At 31.9% G+C, this 20454-nt stretch overlaps 1 protein-coding gene across 3 annotated transcripts; it reads left to right on the top strand.

Annotated features, from left to right (window-relative positions):
• Nucleotides 1-260: 260 nt before the first annotated feature.
• Nucleotides 261-15533, top strand: LOC113404578 (two pore channel protein 1-like). 3 transcript variants are annotated; one of them, XM_026645504.2, is made up of 17 exons: nt 261-414; nt 6609-6745; nt 7249-7413; nt 7890-8015; nt 8220-8400; nt 8732-8864; nt 9245-9344; nt 9470-9650; nt 9961-10173; nt 10695-10814; nt 11353-11521; nt 11825-11995; nt 12478-12673; nt 13240-13345; nt 14024-14130; nt 14354-14462; nt 14693-15532. In XM_026645504.2, exons 1-17 carry the CDS (start codon nt 312-314, stop codon nt 14803-14805), a joined length of 2430 nt encoding a protein of 809 aa, XP_026501289.1. In that variant the 5' UTR covers nt 261-311; the 3' UTR covers nt 14806-15532. The 3 variants fall into 3 exon arrangements, with proteins under 3 accessions (XP_026501289.1, XP_026501291.1, XP_026501290.1); XM_026645506.2 differs by lacking the exon at nt 261-414 and adding an exon at nt 2176-2274 and having other exon boundaries at nt 14693-15533; XM_026645505.2 differs by lacking the exon at nt 261-414 and adding an exon at nt 3501-3620 and having other exon boundaries at nt 14693-15533.
• The last annotated feature ends 4921 nt before the right edge of the window (nt 15534-20454 follow it).

The following is a 20454-nucleotide window of genomic DNA, read 5'->3' as shown; positions in this document are numbered from 1 at the left end:
TTTATTTTAGGGGTAAATCCTTAATTTGGCTACACTGGCTGTCACAGATAATGTGAAGTTTATTACCAGTAATAATTAATCTAGATAATAAGTTTCAAATATTATATAGTGAAAACGTTATATTTAATTAAAATGAGTTATCATTATTAATGTATTTTAGCAGTTATAAGTTGATTATATTTTGCTCTGGTAAACATATATTTTTCTTAAAAAATGTAAGTTGTAGAACGCAATACGATATGTCAAATAAAACATATGACACTGTCATTCAAAAGTCAAATTAAATTATTTAAAAAAATCAGTAATCGGAAATGGCTTCTTTGAGGAGCCCGTCTTCTCCGACCGATGGTTATAAAAGGTTCAGTGATGATTTTGCAAACACCAGCATCAACAATTACGGCTCCAACGTCACAAGTAAACGTGAAGTTAACATTATTCAATGCACTGTAGCCGCCGCAATATTTGTACGCTTTTGTTGTTAACAATACATTTGTTACACATAAAACATTTTGTTTAATTTTCTACCTTGAGCATAATATCTTTCGCATTTTAACGCAGCTAGATCGATTAATTAATGCCATAAAAGGGATTCTGACGTAAACCGTGAGTCATTAGCAATGTCACTAACCTATACATAATAAACATTACTTTTATAACGGTCGACCTAAATCCCTTAGTCGGCTCAAATAAATAACGTAGCGTATCCTTGCATGTATATGCTTCGCCCGCATGCTGCTATAAAATTCCATGCATACCACTAAGCACATAAAGAACAATATTCCATAGCAAACAGCCTAAATAAGCACATTAATATTAGATTAAAACCTATGAAAATATTCTTTAAATGGTGACAGTTACTGCTTTATTCATTAATATATGAGATTTCTGTATCTCTTGATTAATCTATTTGTACAGATTGGATCAAGGCAGTTCTATGTATATTCATATGTATGATTCAGTATACTTAATATTTATATGGCTACTAAATTTAAGTAATGTGGAAAACTATAATTTATCTTTATTAAATAATTATATACAAATACAGTAATAAAATATTTTTATTTAATAAATACAAGTACTGATTGCTAATTAATTAGGAATATGATTTTTAAGCAAATAATTAAGGGTTTAATGCCAATTAAAATAATTTAGTTATACACAAAAAATATTTTTATTATTTCCTTCTGAACAAAACATTTATATGTTTAAATAAATAAGATATAATAATATAAATATTTTGATAGTTATGCAAAATATTTCCCACATATAACTTGGTAAATAGTATTCTTGATTACTTATTAAGTTAAAGTCGTAGAAAAAACTTGTATGATAACTGTTACTTGTCCCAATCCAATTTAAATATGTGATCTGTTTATTAAATACAGATAAAAAAAATTTTAGTCGTCAACGACTACGAAAAAAGGAATGAGCTCAAGCTCATTCTTTTTTTAATTTAAACTAATAATATAAACATATTTCTTATGAATTATTATTTGGTTCGATTAATATTAGAATTGGTTTATTATAAACGTGTGCCTATAAAGGATCATTATACATAAATACTTTAGCTGCTCCAATAAAATAAAGTATCTAATTCACTCAAATTAACTCAAAATTTTATTTAACCCTTACTTTGTGTGGTTTTGTTATTGAATTTAATGTTTTATTTATTTTATTTAATGAGGGTTTGATGTAGCCTGAAGGGCTATGATGAAAAAATAAATAAATTCAATTAAAATTTAAGCACAACAATGTTTTGTTTTGTTAACCTATTACCATATGGTATGTCCTATCGTATATTGAAAAAAGGGGTTGCAGAAATAGAAAAAAAATTAGAATATTTACCATGAACAAATTTATTTTAATCTGGATTTTGAGTGATAAGTTATGGTATAGACTCCATTCGAATGTAGCACAGGTTAGTCAGACTAATGCAATTGTAATAATTAATTCCATTAAAGTAAGTCTTATATAACATGACATAACTAATAGACCATAGAAGATCATGTGAATCATGAAATATAAATGAAAACTGAAGTCAGTTTTCAAAAAAAAAATCTTGTAGGTATATTATCTTTTGTAACAACATTTGATTGACAATCATTATTAGTATCTTATCTTTTGTGAAGATAAGGTCACCTGTCATCTTCCACTAGGTTATGAATGGCTAACTATAGTTTCATATTTACAGTGACAATAAAATGACAAAATTAGTGAGTTTCCCTGATAAACTATATGATTCAATTAAAGACCGTTGGTATAAGCTAAAGTCGTGTAAGTGCTTACTTATTTTCCGCCAGTGCTATAATTTACGTAAAAATATTGAACTACTAATAAAATATTACAGATCATAATTATGTGCAATTCATTAAAAAATATATATAAATAAAAAAAAACAATGCGACTAATTAAACAGCAGTTTGTATTGCAAAATTATTTAATTAGCGTTGAAATTATTGCGAGAATAAGTAAAATAATTTGCAAGCTAATACAATATTCTCTCCATCATCTCATTGTGTAAGCCACTCTATTATTTCAAAATGCACGTTTTGCACGTTACCTTATAAAAGCGTTAAAATCAAGGTCATTGTAAACAATTGCGTGATCGACATTTCCTAATCTTACGCTTAACGAATTTTATTATTTCCGCCAAAATTAAATATATTCATGTAAGAATGAGTTCTGGTATTTATTGTTGTAAATTATGTAAATATATGATAGAATATTGAAATTAGTCATGTGAACGGCAAATGGAATATGACATTGTTGTCTAAAGGTATTGAACAATTGTTTGTGGCGCGCCTAATAAAAGTAAATAGCAATGAAACGTCTGTCCTAGAAACGGTCTCATTGCTATTTGAAATAATTTTCCAAAAGTTATTTAATATAAACAGGAATACACTTATTTTTTTAAACAAACTGTCTTTCATTGCGAATTCTTGGTATTCTAGTTTAAATATCATATTGAATTTTAAATTTTCACCTTCAAATAGCTGGATTTTCTTTATATTTAATATAGAAATTCCGTATAAATATTGTATATCTTTCTACTTCAATTAAAAATACAAATTTTATTTACTAACGTTAAAATGTACAGATACTTGCATTGCGTGATTACCTTGAGTCATTTAAATATATTGCGGTGAAATTATGTAAATATAGGACACAGCTAATGTTTATATAAATGATAACAATGCCGATGTACAGTTAACAAAAAAAGAATATTGAAAATAATATAAAAAATCGTTAAGGTGTCTTCTTTATAAATACGGTCTATTTTTATTGATATGAAAAATAGATAACAGAAAAAAGGAAAGATAAAGCTTTAGTATCAGCTAAAAGTTTCACAATATGATAGTTTACGCATGCGATTTTTCTATATTTTTGGTATTTCTCTGAGATATTATACCATTATTTTTTTGTGAACCATACTTTAAAATTGTTATCTTGTGTTTTGAAATTTACATAACATAAATGTGAGATGTAAATTACTTCAAGTTAGATGTTAATACTGATAGTGTTTTGACTAAAATTGGAAGCCATGAAATTCGAAGGGTTATTGCATATAATGAAAGATGGTATAAATAGAAGCATTTATTCCTCATTTTCAAATAATTTAGGTAGGTACATTTTTATTTTATAAGCTTATCATTTCTGTATGTGTGACACACGACCACGCTTGAAAACTAATCTTATTTTAATGTGAAGGATTACCTACACATAAACTAAATGTCAACAACCAGTATTAATAAATATTTTGTTTGAATACGTAACCGACATAATAAAATCAATCTTATGCTTACTAATAACAATTAATAAGATAACATGTGAGTAATTAAATTATACGATTCTTAAACGTTTGTCAGAATATTCTGTTTTTTTTCTTTTTTAAGTTTTGCTTGAAGTTTGCCTCCAAAAAGTAACAGGCTAAAATGACTAGAATAGTGAAAACAACATTAAAATTATTCATCTAGATGAGTAGTTCCCAAAGTTATTTTCTCGTGGACCATTTTAAAAATTTTACTGGTTTCGGTGGATGGTTGGCTGCAGGGGGCTGCTACATTTCTACCACATTCTTAAAGTCGCCAAAAAATAAAAATTGTGTCGCTTCTGAGTTCTGTCCCTATATTCCGATAGGTAAAATAAAAACGAAAAATGGTACATTTTATAACACTTAATTTATTAAAAGAATAGAACAAGAAAAAATTAATAAGGTAATATAGGTTCAGGTCATAATTTTAATTAATGGGAAGGATGTATTTGATGGAGTGTCAGCAAACGATCAATGTTTGGCTTTATTTTTGTGAGCAATAACCGTAAATCCCCCCGCTCTGTGATGTTTAATTTGCTCCTTTTTTTTGTTAAGAGGTTTGTAACGGCACTAAAACTCCTTTCAGTGAGTCAGAAAAGCTATTAAAAGTTTCCTTGCGATTTCCCACAGTCCAGGATATTTTTGGGGTATTTCTGCTTGCAGCCAAAATGTTTGGTAGCCTTTTCTAAATTTCACCTTCAGCTCTTTATTGGTGCTTAGCTCGAGCAGCTCCTCTTGTAATACAACCTTGGCCACTTCCGTTTCATCAAATGGATTTATGATCCATGGTGGTATATCCATCGTCAGCATATCTTCAAACCTGGTTTTGAAGTCATCATGCAGGGCACTTAAATGTTGACTGTAGGTATGGATATCCTCATCAATACATTCTACCTGCGACAAGTTTGGAAATTGTGAGAATTCGCGCCGACTAATGTTTTGCTTGATAAATTTCAATTTCCCAAGAAAAGCCGAAATTATCCCCTTTTTTTTTATTAAATTCAGGCTGTCACCTTGTAAATGCAAGTTAATATCTTTAAATTTTTTAAACAAATCTGTCAAATAGCAATTCTTCGTGAATTTCTTCCTCCATAATAAATCGGACATATGCCAATAATAATGCTTCATTACCGGGTAACGTTGACTCGTCCAGTTGTATAGAAAAATGAGTTTTTTGCAGATGATTGCACAAAAAACTTTCGATATCAGAGCTCATTTCATCAATGCGTCTTTGTACAGTATTGTTACTTAATGGAATTATTTTTAGTACGTCAAATGGAGATTTGTGCAAAAGAGTTTTTAAAACCTCTTCAACAGCGGGTAAAATTAATTGTTCTCCGATAGTGTGCGGTTTTCCAGATTTTGCTATAAGTAATGAGATATTGTAAGATGCCCGCAAGCCATCATCGTTACTTTGAGATGTTGAAGCGAACATACTGTGCATGGTGGGTGGTGCATCTTTTCATATTTTTCCTTCAATGTTTGAAAATATTTTAAATCTTTACCTATTTTATCAGTTGGACACCTTTTTAGATGATCTTCGAGCTTTGATGGTTTCATAGAGTCATTGTTCAAAACTTTGTTGCATAATAGGCACATGGGCAATTGTTTGTCTGCCTGTGATGGAACAAAAACATATTTCAAATAATCGACACTATATTGTCGTCATTTTTACTTTGCTGTAGCCATGTTTCGTGTCAGTTACCTTACCTGTAAAAAAAAAGTTTTAGTAACCAAGTATTTTCTGAATATAGGTATCACACCGCAGCCTTTGTCAGCACGCGGAAATAGAATTACGGCTTGTAAAGGGACCAACTAATAAACCGCTAAGACAAATACAGAAGTTTTCACAAAACGGTATCAATTTTAAAGTACCTAATTTACCACTAATTTTTAATGGTACAAATAAAAATTGGTGTACTCAGTATCGAATACTGATCATATTTGTGTAGGAAAAAATAAAAGTCGAAATCCCAAAATTGTCCATAAAAACGATAACTAACATTTCATCAAATCAATGAGTTCACGCGCTCCGTCTATTTGCGTATTTTTTTGTCTGCGGTTTCATTGTTAAAACGTGACAAACTGGCATCGAAGCTCAAGTCCCGCCCTTTTCCCGTCGCCCGCGCACCGCTCGCTCTTTCCGAAAAGGAATAGTTTTGATAAAATAGTTACTTCAAGATCAATTTAAAATAATTGTGAAATTAAAAAAAATTACAAAATTAATTGCTCTGCAATATTGCTTATTCGGCCATTTTAGAGAGGTAGTGCTTCTCTCGTGAAAAAACAATTGAATATAACGTGCTGTATTTGTCTTCAAATCGAAAGAGGACAATTAAAATATCTGTAAGTTACTAAGTAACCTATCTATACAAGCAGTTGTGATCAACCGACTAGTACACGTAAACAAAATAATTAAGTACTATAACAATAGGTAGGTATTTACTTTTCTCCGGCACTAGCAAACACTGATATAAATTTTTTCACACCTTTTTTTCGAAATTCCGGAAATAAATAAATGAGTTTGCCTTTGGCATCAATTATTTATAGTGGTGATCAAGTTCATGTCTGAACAAACATTAAGCATTGTCGGGCGGATAGCGCTTTGCAAGTCTGTACACGAAATTGTACGTAATATCGAATTTTTAAAATAATACTTATGTTTTTTATGTGGCAGTTGCTCATTTTTGGTAGCCTCTGGGCTTTAACCCCCGTTGCCAAGGGCTGAATTTAGGCAATAAATCCCGATAGTTAGCGAAGACAAATCGAGCCTAGACCGTTTTTTCAATATTTCTAGATAACCGCACAGACACAGATGGCGGAGGAGACGCAACTTTGGATATGGGCAGTCGCTCATCCCTCCACACCGGCTTGCAAATGTCGGAGGACGAGCATTGGGAGATGAATTATCATGAAGCAGCTATTTATTTAGAGGTGGGAACCGTTGAAAACATATTATAATATAATTTCACTTAATAGTTGACGAGATTCATATATTTCAATTAACTCGGTTTATTTGAACGTAAAAAAAGGCGCGGCAAGGGGTGTGGGATGGAAGGTCAGCCCGAACTATCAAACAATGATTTGTTTAATGAATTCCTTCTGCGCCATGTTACGATGTGAAAACTTGAACTTGTTTATGCTTAAGCGATTTTTTTAATTGTATTTTGAAAAAAAATACTATTAAAAAAAGGTATAAACACTCTCTCTTTAAATTGCTACAATGTATTAAGAGTTATAATTTTTTATATCCTTTGATAGATGATTCATTAAGTTTTTTTTTAATGTAATTTGTCATTCAAAAATTTAGACTATCTCGGCAAACAACATGTCTTCAGATAAAATGCCCTTAAACCAAAACATAATAAGTAAGAAAAGATTAAAACAGTTTTCATAGATCATAATTTATGAAAATAGTTACTTATTGGCATTTTCAGGAAGGATTAAATAATGAAAAATTCGACTCTCATCCTTCGAGTCCAGAGGAACTACCAGCTTATCTCCGAGTTCATAACCCGTGGTATCACGGGCTGGACTTGTTAGCTTCACTGGTTTTAATTCTTCTGGCGTTTACTGAAGATCCAGCTGTTCCCGCTTTCGAGGTGAAGATCTCACATTTAATCTTAGTGTAATTAAAAAAACTGCCTTTTAAGAGAAGAGCGTGTTATAAAAGATATCAGTTTTACTAAATTGTGTTTAAATCTCTGTAGTAACAATATCATCTTAAAGCCTCATCATTGTTACCTTAATTGAATAAATTCTACTTTGTCTTGTCAACTAGTAAACTAGTCAGAACTTAATTTTTTTATTATTTTTTTATTAATTTTATGTGTAAAGTAAAAATAAAGTAAAGTAACAGTTAGTAAATGTCACTTAATGGGCAAAGCCCTTTTCATCTTCATGGGTTTCTTAATTTCATCCGACATGTGTAGGTTTCCTCGCGCTGTTTTTCATCACAGTTGTGCACGGAGTTCAATTAAAATATTTACAAACTTCAACTGTTTGTGACTTTATGAATCTCAAATAATAAGTATATAAATATATAACAATATTTGCGGAATATTTTCATATGTTACAGCTTCCAGTTTGGGCACATGGTACGATAGAACTGCTCGCGTTATCTGTGATTGGTATAGAATTACATCTTAAATTAAAATGGATAGGATGGGGGACGATTTTTAAACATAAGAGAACAATGCTGAAGGTAATACTTTTAAATATTTGTCATTGGTGAATTATCTTCTTTTTAGATGATTAAACTTTATAGCGTCATCCTAATATTGGTTAATAGAAAAGCGAGTTTTTTTATCTGTGACTAACTTGTGCGTTGAATTATGTTTTATACCTACGTTTTATGGTTTGCGGTTTACTTATATAATTAGTTATACCTACTATTTTTATTTTCCAGGGAATAACACTCCTAATAATGGTTCTAGAAGCAGTAGTAGTGCTCTGTAGACAGTCATCTCACTTCAGAGTAACAAGAGCGCTTCGACCCATCTTTTTGGTGGATACTCGGCATTGTGGGGGAGTCAGACGATTTATAAGGCAGATCCTGCAATCTTTACCACCTATTATTGATATGTTAGGTAGGAATTATGAATTTATATTTACATTGGAAATTGGCTAATACCCTTATCTGGACGGCCGGCCGGCCGACCGATCGCCGGTAAATCTGTAAGCTGTTCTTTGCCTTATTTTGAGTGACGTATTCAGAATGAGTGAACTGGAATCGTAGTAGGCAAAAGAAGTACATATCTATAAAGTCCGGTGTCCGATATGCTATTATCCTTCTTCCGATCAAATTATAGAATTAAAACTCAGCCACCGAACTGAGCTAATATTGTATCTTAGAGTCCATGTGTGACTATATAAAATCTAGTTTTATAAATGACGTTAAATATATTTTTGGATTTTCAGGTCTTCTAATGTTTTTCGTAGCTACGTATTCCCTTTTGGGATATTATCTGTTCACTGAGCACGTGGATAATGGACATTTTCAAACGATTAGTGACTCTTTTGTTAGCATGTTCGTTCTGCTTACAACGGCCAAGTAAGTTTTTTTATACTTTGATTAAGACTTGCCCCACTGTATTATTACAATGCACGGTAAATATTGTGGCTTATAACACGCATACTATCAATTTAATGCATTTATTGGAATTGCACTGACAAAGAATGAATTCACATTGATTTATTTTTTAATTTATTTTATTTAGTTGTAGTGTATTTGTTTTGTTTTATAGCTGTCTATTTTTGAGTTAAAAGATCTTCTATATTATGTTAATTATCTTTTTGTGAATGTTTTCAATCTAAACCTGAAGTTATCTCTTGAATCTCGTGAACGAGATTATTTGTTAAAATAATTCGAAATTCAAAAGTTTGGTTTTATACTTTATGCTTTTATCTTAAAGATCACCATTTTTTTTACAGTTTCCCAGATGTCATGATGCCGTCATACGCCAAATCGAAGTGGTACGCCTTGTTCTTCATCCTCTACATCATAACCGTACTTTACGTTCTCATGAATTTGGTAAGTTATGTTTTCGTTTATTCCCAAATTATCATTTATAGTTCTGAAAAACAAAAAAACATCGTTTAAATGTATTTGGTTTATACGACTAAACACGTGTACAACGGTCACGACCGCTCCCGCAGATGCTGGCCGTGGTTTACGAGACGTTCACCCGCATCGAGCGCGACAAGTGCCGCGCGCTGCTGCTGCACCGGCGCGGCGCGGCGCGCAGGGCCTTCCGCCTGCTCGTGTCGCGCCGCGCGCCGCGCGCCGTGCGCCTGCGGCACTTCGCCGGCCTGCTGCGACACTACGCGCCGCACTACGGTACCGTAGCCGTCTCGCTATACGCTTCTGAGATTGATTTAGATGTTCCACTGACTATTTTATAATATTTATTATTTATAACAGATTAATTAGATTTTCTTTTTCAAAAATTGAAATATCGTTAACAACTAATTTTTGAATCGTATATAAAGAGTGTCGTGTGGGTAATTATTACGGAATAGACTGGGATCGACTTCAAACTTTTCTCGAAATCAGTTGCAAAAATGTTCACTTTTAAAACTGGTTTCGGTCAAGTTAATCCGAGACATCGGAGACCGAGAGACGAGAGTGAGAGCTCGCTCGCTTGCAGGCGGCCTGGACGTGTACCTGATGTTCAAGCAGCTGAGCCGCTCGGGCGGCGGCGGGCTGTCCCGCGCGGAGTTCGCCAACGTGTACGAGGTGTTCGCGCTGCGCTGGGCGGCGCAGGCGGCGCGCGCGCCGTGGTACAGCGCGTCGCCGCTCGAGCCGCTCGGCCGCGCCGCCGCCGTCGCCGTGCGCTGGCGGTACTTCGAGCACCTCGTGTGTGAGTACAGGGGACTGCGCTCGGGAGCGAAGCTGGGCTATTTGGTACATCGTCACACGGACAGATAGCTGAAGGGCCATCTGATGATAATTGGTCACAATTTCAAGGTCACATTGTAAAAAATTATGATGATGACTATGTTGACCGATTTCGGTCACTATAGTCATTCATGAATTGAGACTAGGCAACTGCGCAAGATATATTACAGTGCGAATATAGTAATTGTTCTTTACTTTCATAATCCGATGGTACAATCCGACACGTTCCGAGTTCATGATTATAAGGATTCACGGATTTATGTGCTGTCCAAGGCACGGGATTGTGTCGCTGTCAACATTCGACTATTAAGTTCTCCACAAAAAAACCAACAACTGCTTATTAGCAACATCCGTGGTTTGCATTCAGGACTGAGGTCGTAAACCTAAGGAAATTAATCGAAAAAAACCGAGGCAGCTAAACTAGAGAATAGTTCCGCAGCAATATATTGTGGAAGTTTGTAATAAGTTGCCGCTGTTCCACAGATGCAATTATTATCGGCAATGGTGTATCGATGATCCTTCGAGTTTTCGAGGCGGCCGGCGACCTGCAGGACAGCGCTAGGCTGCTCTGCGCGTCTTGGGACACTTGGCTATTCCTTATATGTGAGTTTTCTTGTTTGCACGACCGTATTGAAGTAGATAAATTATTCAGTAAACCACTGGTTCGGAATGTAGATTCTACCGAGAAGAACCGGCAAGAAACTCAGTAGTTATTTGATGTAGCATATAATAAACTGTATTGAATTGATTTAGTATGTGACAAATTTTACAATTAACGTAGAAAAATATCTACGGCTCAGATTTTAAAAATATAAATTTTAAAAATACTATTATTTCTCAATGCTTCAGTAAATAGATATTTTGCATCTTTTAAAAGGTTCAACTATGGACCTTTTAAAAGTTGTTAATATATAAGTAGATTATAAACGAGTCTACGACTGTGACTCGTTTATAACAGGAAGGTTAATATGTCAATTGGAATAATGACCTTTAAACACATAGCACATGATCCCATTTTATTAGATAATAATTAGTTTGAACACGGCTTAACTAGCTAAGATAATAGACGAATCCTAGGAATCCACAGATCTATATTGATAGAATAATGTAAGGTACATTTTTTATTTCACAATTCCTCTAGTGTTCCTCCTGGAGGCAGCTTTGCGTATAATGGCATCGGGTCTGTCCGCGTACCTGGAGAGCGGCTGGAACGTGTTCGACCTGAGCGTCACGCTGCTGGCGCTGCTCGGAGCCGTAATGCTCACGATAGCGCCGAAACTCTTCATTGTGGTCATGTTCAGACCACTCAGGTAAATTCTTGTACATGGAATACCATGTTATAGTAAAATAATAATATGTTATAGTAAAATAAAAAATAATAGCAATATGATCTTGATTATATAATCCAAGCGTTTTAAAACATTTATTTATAAAATTTATAATTAAATCAACGTAAAAATCCTTGGGAAAAAAAATTGGCAATAGCTACTGTAAATACATTGATTATACTCGGTAGATTGTGATGGGTTTATAATGAACACGAAATATCTCATATCGAAATAGCAAGAGACATTTTTTAATATGATTGTGAAAATTTTGTTTGTATCAACCAGGCTAATGCGTTTGTATAAGCTGAAAAAGCGCTACCGCGATGTTTTTGGGACTCTGGTGTTGCTATCTCCTCTCATGTCCTCGGCGGGCTGTGTGATGCTGGTAATGTACTACTTCTTCGCCATTATTGGGATGGAACTGTTTGCTGGTTACGACTTGAGAAACTGTTGCATGTGAGTGATTTTCTTATTATTTGGTGGGATTTTTTTTCAATGAATTAGTTAAAAATATCATTATTGAATGCAATATTGTACCTATAATTTATTGCAGGGTTAGTCGTGACATTTTCAAGTCAAATTTAATACAAAGTTGAGCTTAACATACATTATAATTTCTTTTATTCAATTAATTCAAAAGATCGGGCCTATAAAACTTATTTGTTTGGTAAATTCTCATTAGTTGAGTATAAAAAGTGCTTAAGTATTTATTCATGTACGTGTGCAAAATAATAATATAACCTCCTTCTTAATCTTGTCTTCCTCGAGAAAGACTAGCAACTACGGATATATCGAAGCCCTCGTGACCAAATCGCACGCATCGGCATCGATGTATTTAATCTAAAGATTAGAGTATATTTGGATCAGTTTGTTTTTTCATAATTCTAGTAAGTCACGCTACAACATAACACTAACTAATGGTGTACATTCTTGTGTAGTAACACAACCGTGGAAGACTTCTACAAGTACTCGGAGAACAGCTCGACCCCTCTCGGCTACTACTATCTCAACAACTTCGAGAATATTCTCACGAGCGGCGTGTCGCTATTTGAGCTGACCGTCGTCAACAACTGGTTCATACTCATGAACGCTTACGCTACCGTTGCGGGACAGTTCAGCAGGATATATTTTATGGTGAGGAACATCACGCGTAAGGCTTGAGCAAATTCTCATTATTATGAGCCAAATGTAATCGTAATTCTGAGTATAAAAGACGCGCGTTCCGCAGTTTTGTAAGCTGTGGGAGCAGGATGCATGTAGTCCACTTTGTCGCACCTACGGAATTCTACAGCGTCACTGTCCATTGCGCTGTGTTATACGATTGAGTTATATAATTGAAGATGTTATTACAAAATACTTTTCGACTTGATAATTAAGTACTTTTCGGTAAGAGAGTCACCGTACATGTGTTGTTCTAGCGTGCTGACGTTTTATCCATATGTTCGGGATAAGTAGGAAGCGAATTCTTAATATTATTTTACTTTTATTTGTAGAATTTACTGCGAAAATTACAATTATTTTTAAAACGGAAGAGCGTTTGAAAAATATCTATATATGTAATACATTTTTTTTAATATTTTATGGTCATAACTGGTGCCAAACATCTGTGTAGACAACGACAGCAATGACACGAGTTAAGCACTGACATCGATTATTAGAAATATACAGGCATAGGTCCGTAAAAATTTTTTTCCTGGCAGGTTTTCTACCTATTCACCATGGTGGTGCTGACTATTGTTGTAGCGAGCGTGCTCGAAGCGTTCCGGTTCAGGATACAGTACAAACGCAGTACAACGAAGAGAGATGGTGAGAATGTTGGAATTATTTAAACTTGATTATAAAAGTCAACGAACTATGAACATGAGTGGTCACCTCATAACAAGCGTATTTTATTAAACGTTAAGGACGACTGTCAAATTGGCAACCTAGTCACTACCACTCATATATATTGGCACTGTGAGAATTAAAAACCTTATTAAATTCTATTGTGCCACCTTGGGAACTAAGATCATGTCTGTAATGTCACATGTGCCCGTAATTATATTGGCTTTATGGCTTACTCACACTTTGAATAAGTGTTGCTACTTAACGGTATAATATTTGATTAATACATACCCAGAGGAGCTTGCGTAAAGCCGTACTTGGTGATACGGCTTTATAAGTTAGCGTTAGGTTAGAAAATCAAAGACTGTTGAGTGAAAGATTACATACAATGATGATTTATATTTATTTATTTTACATATAATAAGTAATGAATGATGTAATAAACAAAAAACAATAAAATAATATAGTTTTATTTTAAATTCTTATTTTGCTTTTTATTTGTTTACTTATGAAGGAGTCCTTCTGAAACAAGAGTTTCACACTAAAAATAATTTGTAGAAGGAAATAAATGATTATTCAATTTATTATTGTTATTATTCTAACTTTTAATCTACCTGTTATAATACAGTACTATTAAACTTATTATATACATTTATTTAGAGGAGAAACTGCTGCATGAAGAGGTGCATACGAGCTGGGAAGAGGCGCAGAGGTTAGGAGCCAGCGGGGATTTGGCAGAAGAACTGCGCGCGCACTTACCTCCTGGGGTATGTTGGTTTTGACACGCTTAAAATAAAAACCTGTCTTATTAAAAAAAAAAAATGTTTTACTATCTCTGTTTGAGATTAGTAGGCCTCGATACTTTTTGACCGATTACTCATCATAGTAAAATATATACCACAATTACCACCGTCATTGCATCCCTTCCCTTGCGTATAATGTTACTCTGTTTGATGGTATACATATTTTATGATATTTTTTTATTTGTAGATGCAAGTGACTTTCATAGGTACGAGGCCTCGTACCAAAGAGGTGTTACAGAGAAGGATGTATCAGGCGGATATACAAAAGTGGCTTGCCGAAGAGGATGACAGCGAAGGTATATCCATAAATCAACTTTTAAAAAAATTTCAAGATTAACGCGACTAACTTTTGTGTTCATTATCATTTAATAAAAAAAAAATCCTTCACAGACTTATTTAAAATAAAATGTTGTCTTTGATTAAATATTCCGTCTACCCAGGAATTGGTACATGTACTCCTTAAAAAGTTATTTACCTATTTTTCGTATTCTTTTACCTCAACAAAAACATTTGTATTTTATTTCAGATGCTCCTCCATCAACCACGGTGACGTCCAGCGAGGACCCCCTCTCCCCACCAATTATCCAGCAACCGGATTCAGAAAACAACCACCAGATAAGAACCGGTTACCAATTGTAGAATTTAATACTCCGCGTCCTCCACGACAGACTTTTATTTATATGGGACGTAATAAATAACTTATGAAGTGAAATTAAGTGACCTCGGAAGTGCCGTTGACGGATTTATGCTATAAAATACAGTAGATAGCTAATATTATCATTTGCAACACGCTATATAAATATATATTAAACAATAATAATTATAATAATATAATGCAACGGTTAGATCTGAGTTGGAAGCTTCATAACAAAGACCGTAGATATCGCTGCTGCATAGGTTTCATCATAAATATTTTTTGTTAGATTTTAATAACAACGCCGCCATTAAAATAATTTAATTTATTAAAACATTCTAATTCGGTAATATTTTATAGAATAAAATAGAACATCAATGATCTTCAATTCCATAGACAATAGATAAATTTCACTAGACTTTTGATGATATAGTTAATATTTAAACATTTAAAAACGTCGAAGATATGACGTTGGTTGGTTGTTTGGTTTTTTCATGGTTGCTGACTGCCTATGAAATTGTTCATTTCATAAGTTAAAGAAACGCAAAGTAGATGAGATAGGGTATCTATCTCTGTTACTAACAGTCCCTTCAACAAATAATCGTAACTCGAACATTCGTGTTACGATTGGAGATACATGTGTTACCAAGTTTAACAGACCGCTGTATAGGCCACTTTTACACTTGCAATAATGTGAAATAGTCAAAACCAAGTCTTCACAGGTAACCAGTGGCGTTCAGCCGTTCAATGTTCATTAGTCATTGGCCCTTCTAGTGTGGCTGCATGTTCATCCAGGTACAGATCTATTAATTTACAATATTAAAAATATCGTACCTTTAGGTACAAATTCATTTCAATATGTATGTTACGAGAACAAAGTAATAGATATAGTTTAATAGAAGGCAACACATTTTCGATGTGAATTAAATACAAATATCATTAGACAGAAGACCTCTTAATATTTTACGGTTCATTCGCTTGTTTTCTTAAAGGAACTTGTAAAAATACTTCTTTACAATACGTAAATAGAAAAAGGCTAAATACATAAGCCTAGTTACTTTGAAAGGTGCGAATAATAGTTTTTATGAATTGTATTATATAACATCTGTGATAGATGCTTGAAAGAGTATTAGAACCACTATTTTTATTTCAAAGCATTAAAATGTACTAAAAAATGGGTCGTTCTCAATATGTACACCAAAGGCGTTTTGGTTATTATTTATTTTTAAATTGAATAGTTTTAATAAGTATTACTAAAATACTAGAAAAATTAATAATATAATTATGAACAACTTCCATTATAAATAATATTATTTTATTAAAGTTAATTTATTTGATAAGATTTATTTTACTCCAATAATGCAAAAAAATTAAATTTTAGGATATGTCGATTAATATTTTACGTAGGTATTATCTTTGAAAATACTTACCACAACTACAGGAATGGTCAGTTTGACGATTTTTAAATTTAAAAAAAATCAACCCTTAACTTTAATTTTTTGCCACGAATTTCCGTTTTAATAAGTACAGACAAATAAAACCGTAGAAAAACTAACTACAAGGAGGTCGCAGGCCCGCATATGATCTCTTAAAATAAATAATCTTAGCTTGTTTAAGCGAAACAGTATTAAATTTTTTACTCGATTAAAAGGTAATCAAGTAATGGTATTATTGAAAAATTCAAAAGAATTCAGCTCTAGTTGAGTAGGATTTAGGTACGAGGCCTTATAGTGTTTAATAGCTGTTTATTTATGTAGTTGGTAGAGGGTTCAGCGGCGGCCTTACCCATTGCGAGGCTCCGGGCGGTTTGACGAGAGATGATAATGTTATACAAATAGGTAATTAAATTTGTGTACTTTTAAAATATTTCACATCGAAAGAATTACAAAATTAACAAATAAAGAAATTATAATTTTTTAAATTGATGTTTTTGGCGTCTTTCTTAGACTAAAATCTTTAATTACAGCATGGGCCGTGAACTATGCGATTAAAAAACCGATCTTCAAGTGTTTCGAGGCGCGATATTATCAATTATGTTCTGAATTAATGAATTAGTTAACTAAATTTATTTTAATTTACTGTTATTTTATAACCTTAATAAATAATTAGGGATCAAAAACAAAAGTTTTAAATAAAAAATCTATTTCAATTTTGCTTGGATTTTTGCGCGAGGCGCCTGCAAGAGCGAGGCCCCGGGCGATTGCCCCGTTCGCCACCCCCTAAGGCCGCCGCTGAGAGGGATTATAGTATTGAAATTTAAGTGTGGCAAGCTGAAGCTCCTTTTTTAAATTGCTTTCAAAATTATAACATTTTTTAATCGTTGTAGATCTAGTTGTAATAAGATATTAAAAGTGTCGTAGTTAAATATGATATAAAACGAGATTAATCCACTTTTTTGTCATTCAATTTAAAATATAAATAAAGTGGTGCTAGACTGTTTTTACATAGTAGTTTATTAATTCTTGTTTACCATTCCTCTAAATGCACTGTTATAGTTAAACTGTTCCTGTTCCCTAAAGAATTCTCCAAATAAGTATTATATTATTAGGGCAGCTATTATTATTAAGATATAATAATATATATAATTATAAGATTTATTTAAGTATGTAATTTTATAGATTATGGCTTATTAGCTTATTAAAAAATTGTGTATCAAAAAGTCTTCTGATCATTAATTTTTTTAAATTTACTAAGGAATAACCAAGTATTTTTATTTTTAATGGTTTATTTTGTACCATAGATTTAAATAGTTTTATTAAAAAAGGAAAATGTCATTATCTGAAACATTATTGTATGCTTGTAAATGGTAATTATTTCATATACTCTTTGAAAACTAAAAAAAAAATATCTTTAAATCTGGTAACATGATATTAATGGACCTTTTTTTTTTAATTTCGTCGCAAGTTTTTAATTATTGTTATTACAAAGAAATAAATACTGTATTATGATATATACATAGTGTTTTTGTTTGAGTATATATTTTCATATTTTATAATATTTAGTCTTTGATATTTTATTTTTCGAATGTTGTGATTTTTTTCTTAGTTTAATTAATTATTTTTTTAGTAGAGTAGAACATTTTAGGTATTAGTTAAGGTGCGTTGGGATACAGTCGTACTTAACTTACTATAAACTTATATTATTTCATGAATTGAACAAAAATGTAAATTAAGATATTTTTGACAACTACCTAATAATAAGCAATAGCTTAATTCACGCCTTACAATTTTATTAAATTTCTATTATCTATGCTTGTTAAACTATGGAATGTAGAGGTAAAAATATGTATCATCATCTTTTCAATCGAAGTGTCGTCGAAATGTATTAAATGAAGCTTACATAAATTGCGAGTATGGCGCAACTCTAGCTAAATATTATTATTTGAAATGAATATAAATTTGTTTATTTATTGGTATTTATAAATTAGATGGACAGATTAATTTAAAAATAGTGCTATAATTTTTACTCTAGCTCCATCATACATCTCTACTGACTATCGACTCTACTGGAGTAGAGCCGGTAGCCAGTAGAGATGAACATTTCATACATTTTGAAATTTGAATAAACTGCCTTAATCCCAACGCATCTCCACAGTTTTATTTTTAAATTGCATGGTAATAATCAAAATATTCATAAAAGATACATACACAAAATTATTTGATAAGATATATATTTTATTTTAAATTTTCTTTTTTAATTTGCTTTCTTTCTCATTTGTTATTTAGTAACATTAAACGATAACTTTATAATATATATAGATGATTAGATGAATATATGCCTTTATCTAGTTAGGACATGTTGTAATTTTGCCGTTTATATTCAAATCAAATGTTAAATCCTAGATTAGACTATAGTCGAATGCAATGGCAGGAGGATAAATAAAAAACTTTGACCTTGAATTGACATGACATCATTATTCGAGATCTAAAAAATTATAATGATATACCTTAATGAGGTTTTGTTATTTAAGATCAATAAATGTTTGTAGAGCATAATATAGCTGAACTTTAAGCAAATCCCATAGAAAAATGTAAATTGTAAGATTTTTTATTGGTATTGGTACTGCTCTTGCCATTGGAATATAGTGTACCTCACTACACGTTGTGCTGTGAGTATTAAAAATGTATTTTAAATAATTCTGTTATGATAGATATTTAAAACAGATTGAGGATTAATGCAGATTTTTTTTTAACTATCGGATAAACGTTGCGTGCCCGCGCGAATCACAGTGTGGTGATTGTGTTATAATAGTGACTTGTCATCCACGCCGCACGTAGTGTTTAATGTACTTTTTGCAGGCACTGTATAAATGTAACAATAATGTTCGTGTTCGAATAAAGAGGAGCCAACATGGAGCTAGCGCGCACCGTTTAATCGGACATTTACATTATTTAATAGACTACTGTGAAATGTTCTTCTAATATAAATTGAGACTGTCAAAAGTTTGAATGCTCATATTTAATTATTGTCAAATAAATAATTTCTTATCTGTTTCAAAATTCACTGCCAAAAATGTCTTAGAATATCAAACGAGTTTTAATTAAAATATGCGAATATTTGAAATTGACGACGAACAATTAAAAAAGTGTAGTTATAATATAGAGATTTAAATTGTCCTAAAAATACTTCATATAAATTAATTTTGAAAATCAAAAACCATGTCATATTTATTAAATGAGCGATAAATACTTGTGTAAATTTATTTATATTAATGAGATAAATTTCACATGGCTAACTTTGTCTATTCTACAAGATATACGATATCTTAAAGCATGAGCGAGACAGCATGATTGTCATATTTTAATAATTATGTTGGCAATACTTCAAATTACCATACTCAAATAGGAGAAATTAATTTTATTTTTAAATACTTTTTGTAGCAAATAGTTTTTATGTGATAATTATTAATTTATCGGACCATGTAGTTGTTTTTTAACCAAATGTATTTGTGATCTTGATTAATTTTTGTCGACTCACTGTACAGTATTAATATTATTTCAGATGTGTTTATTTCCATTTAGTTTTATTAATTTATTATAGGAGATTAATAAATTATAACAATTTATTTTTGTTACTTTTTTCAATTCCTAGTCCATTACTTTTTATTTTTAATACATTTAAATCACTCATTTGTGGATATTTTTATGGAATTCTTCCCAAAATTGGACAATAATTCGATATATTGAACCGTATTTATACAGAGGGTTATAAAAATCAAGTCATATCTACGAACGCTACAAGAGATTAGACTGATGTTGTTTTTTTAAATGTATTTTTTTTGTACAAAATTTTAATGAAATACTTCTCAAATTTATCATTGGACGAAAATATAATCTTAATTTAAATTTTGTTAACGAATAGGTATATATACTTCAAAATGGTTAAAAATAAAAGATTTTTGAGTTATTAATAATATTTATTAAACCTTATAGTATAATATATTGACATTCAATGTACCCGATATTTTCTATGTCCACTCAAAACCTCACATCCAACACTAAAATGTCATAGCCCTTTCTATAGAAAGGTTCAAGCTTGAAAATTGTACTACAAGCAATTATTATTTTAACCCTTATAGTTGTTGAAATGAAAATAATTATTCATTAAAACTCTCCCTATAAAAATAACCCTTCACCAAAATAAATGCAATATTA

Source organism: Vanessa tameamea, chromosome 21, assembly GCF_037043105.1.
Source record: "Vanessa tameamea isolate UH-Manoa-2023 chromosome 21, ilVanTame1 primary haplotype, whole genome shotgun sequence".
Taxonomy (NCBI): Eukaryota; Metazoa; Arthropoda; class Insecta; order Lepidoptera; family Nymphalidae; genus Vanessa; species Vanessa tameamea.
This window is presented reverse-complemented; position numbering and strand designations above follow the sequence as displayed.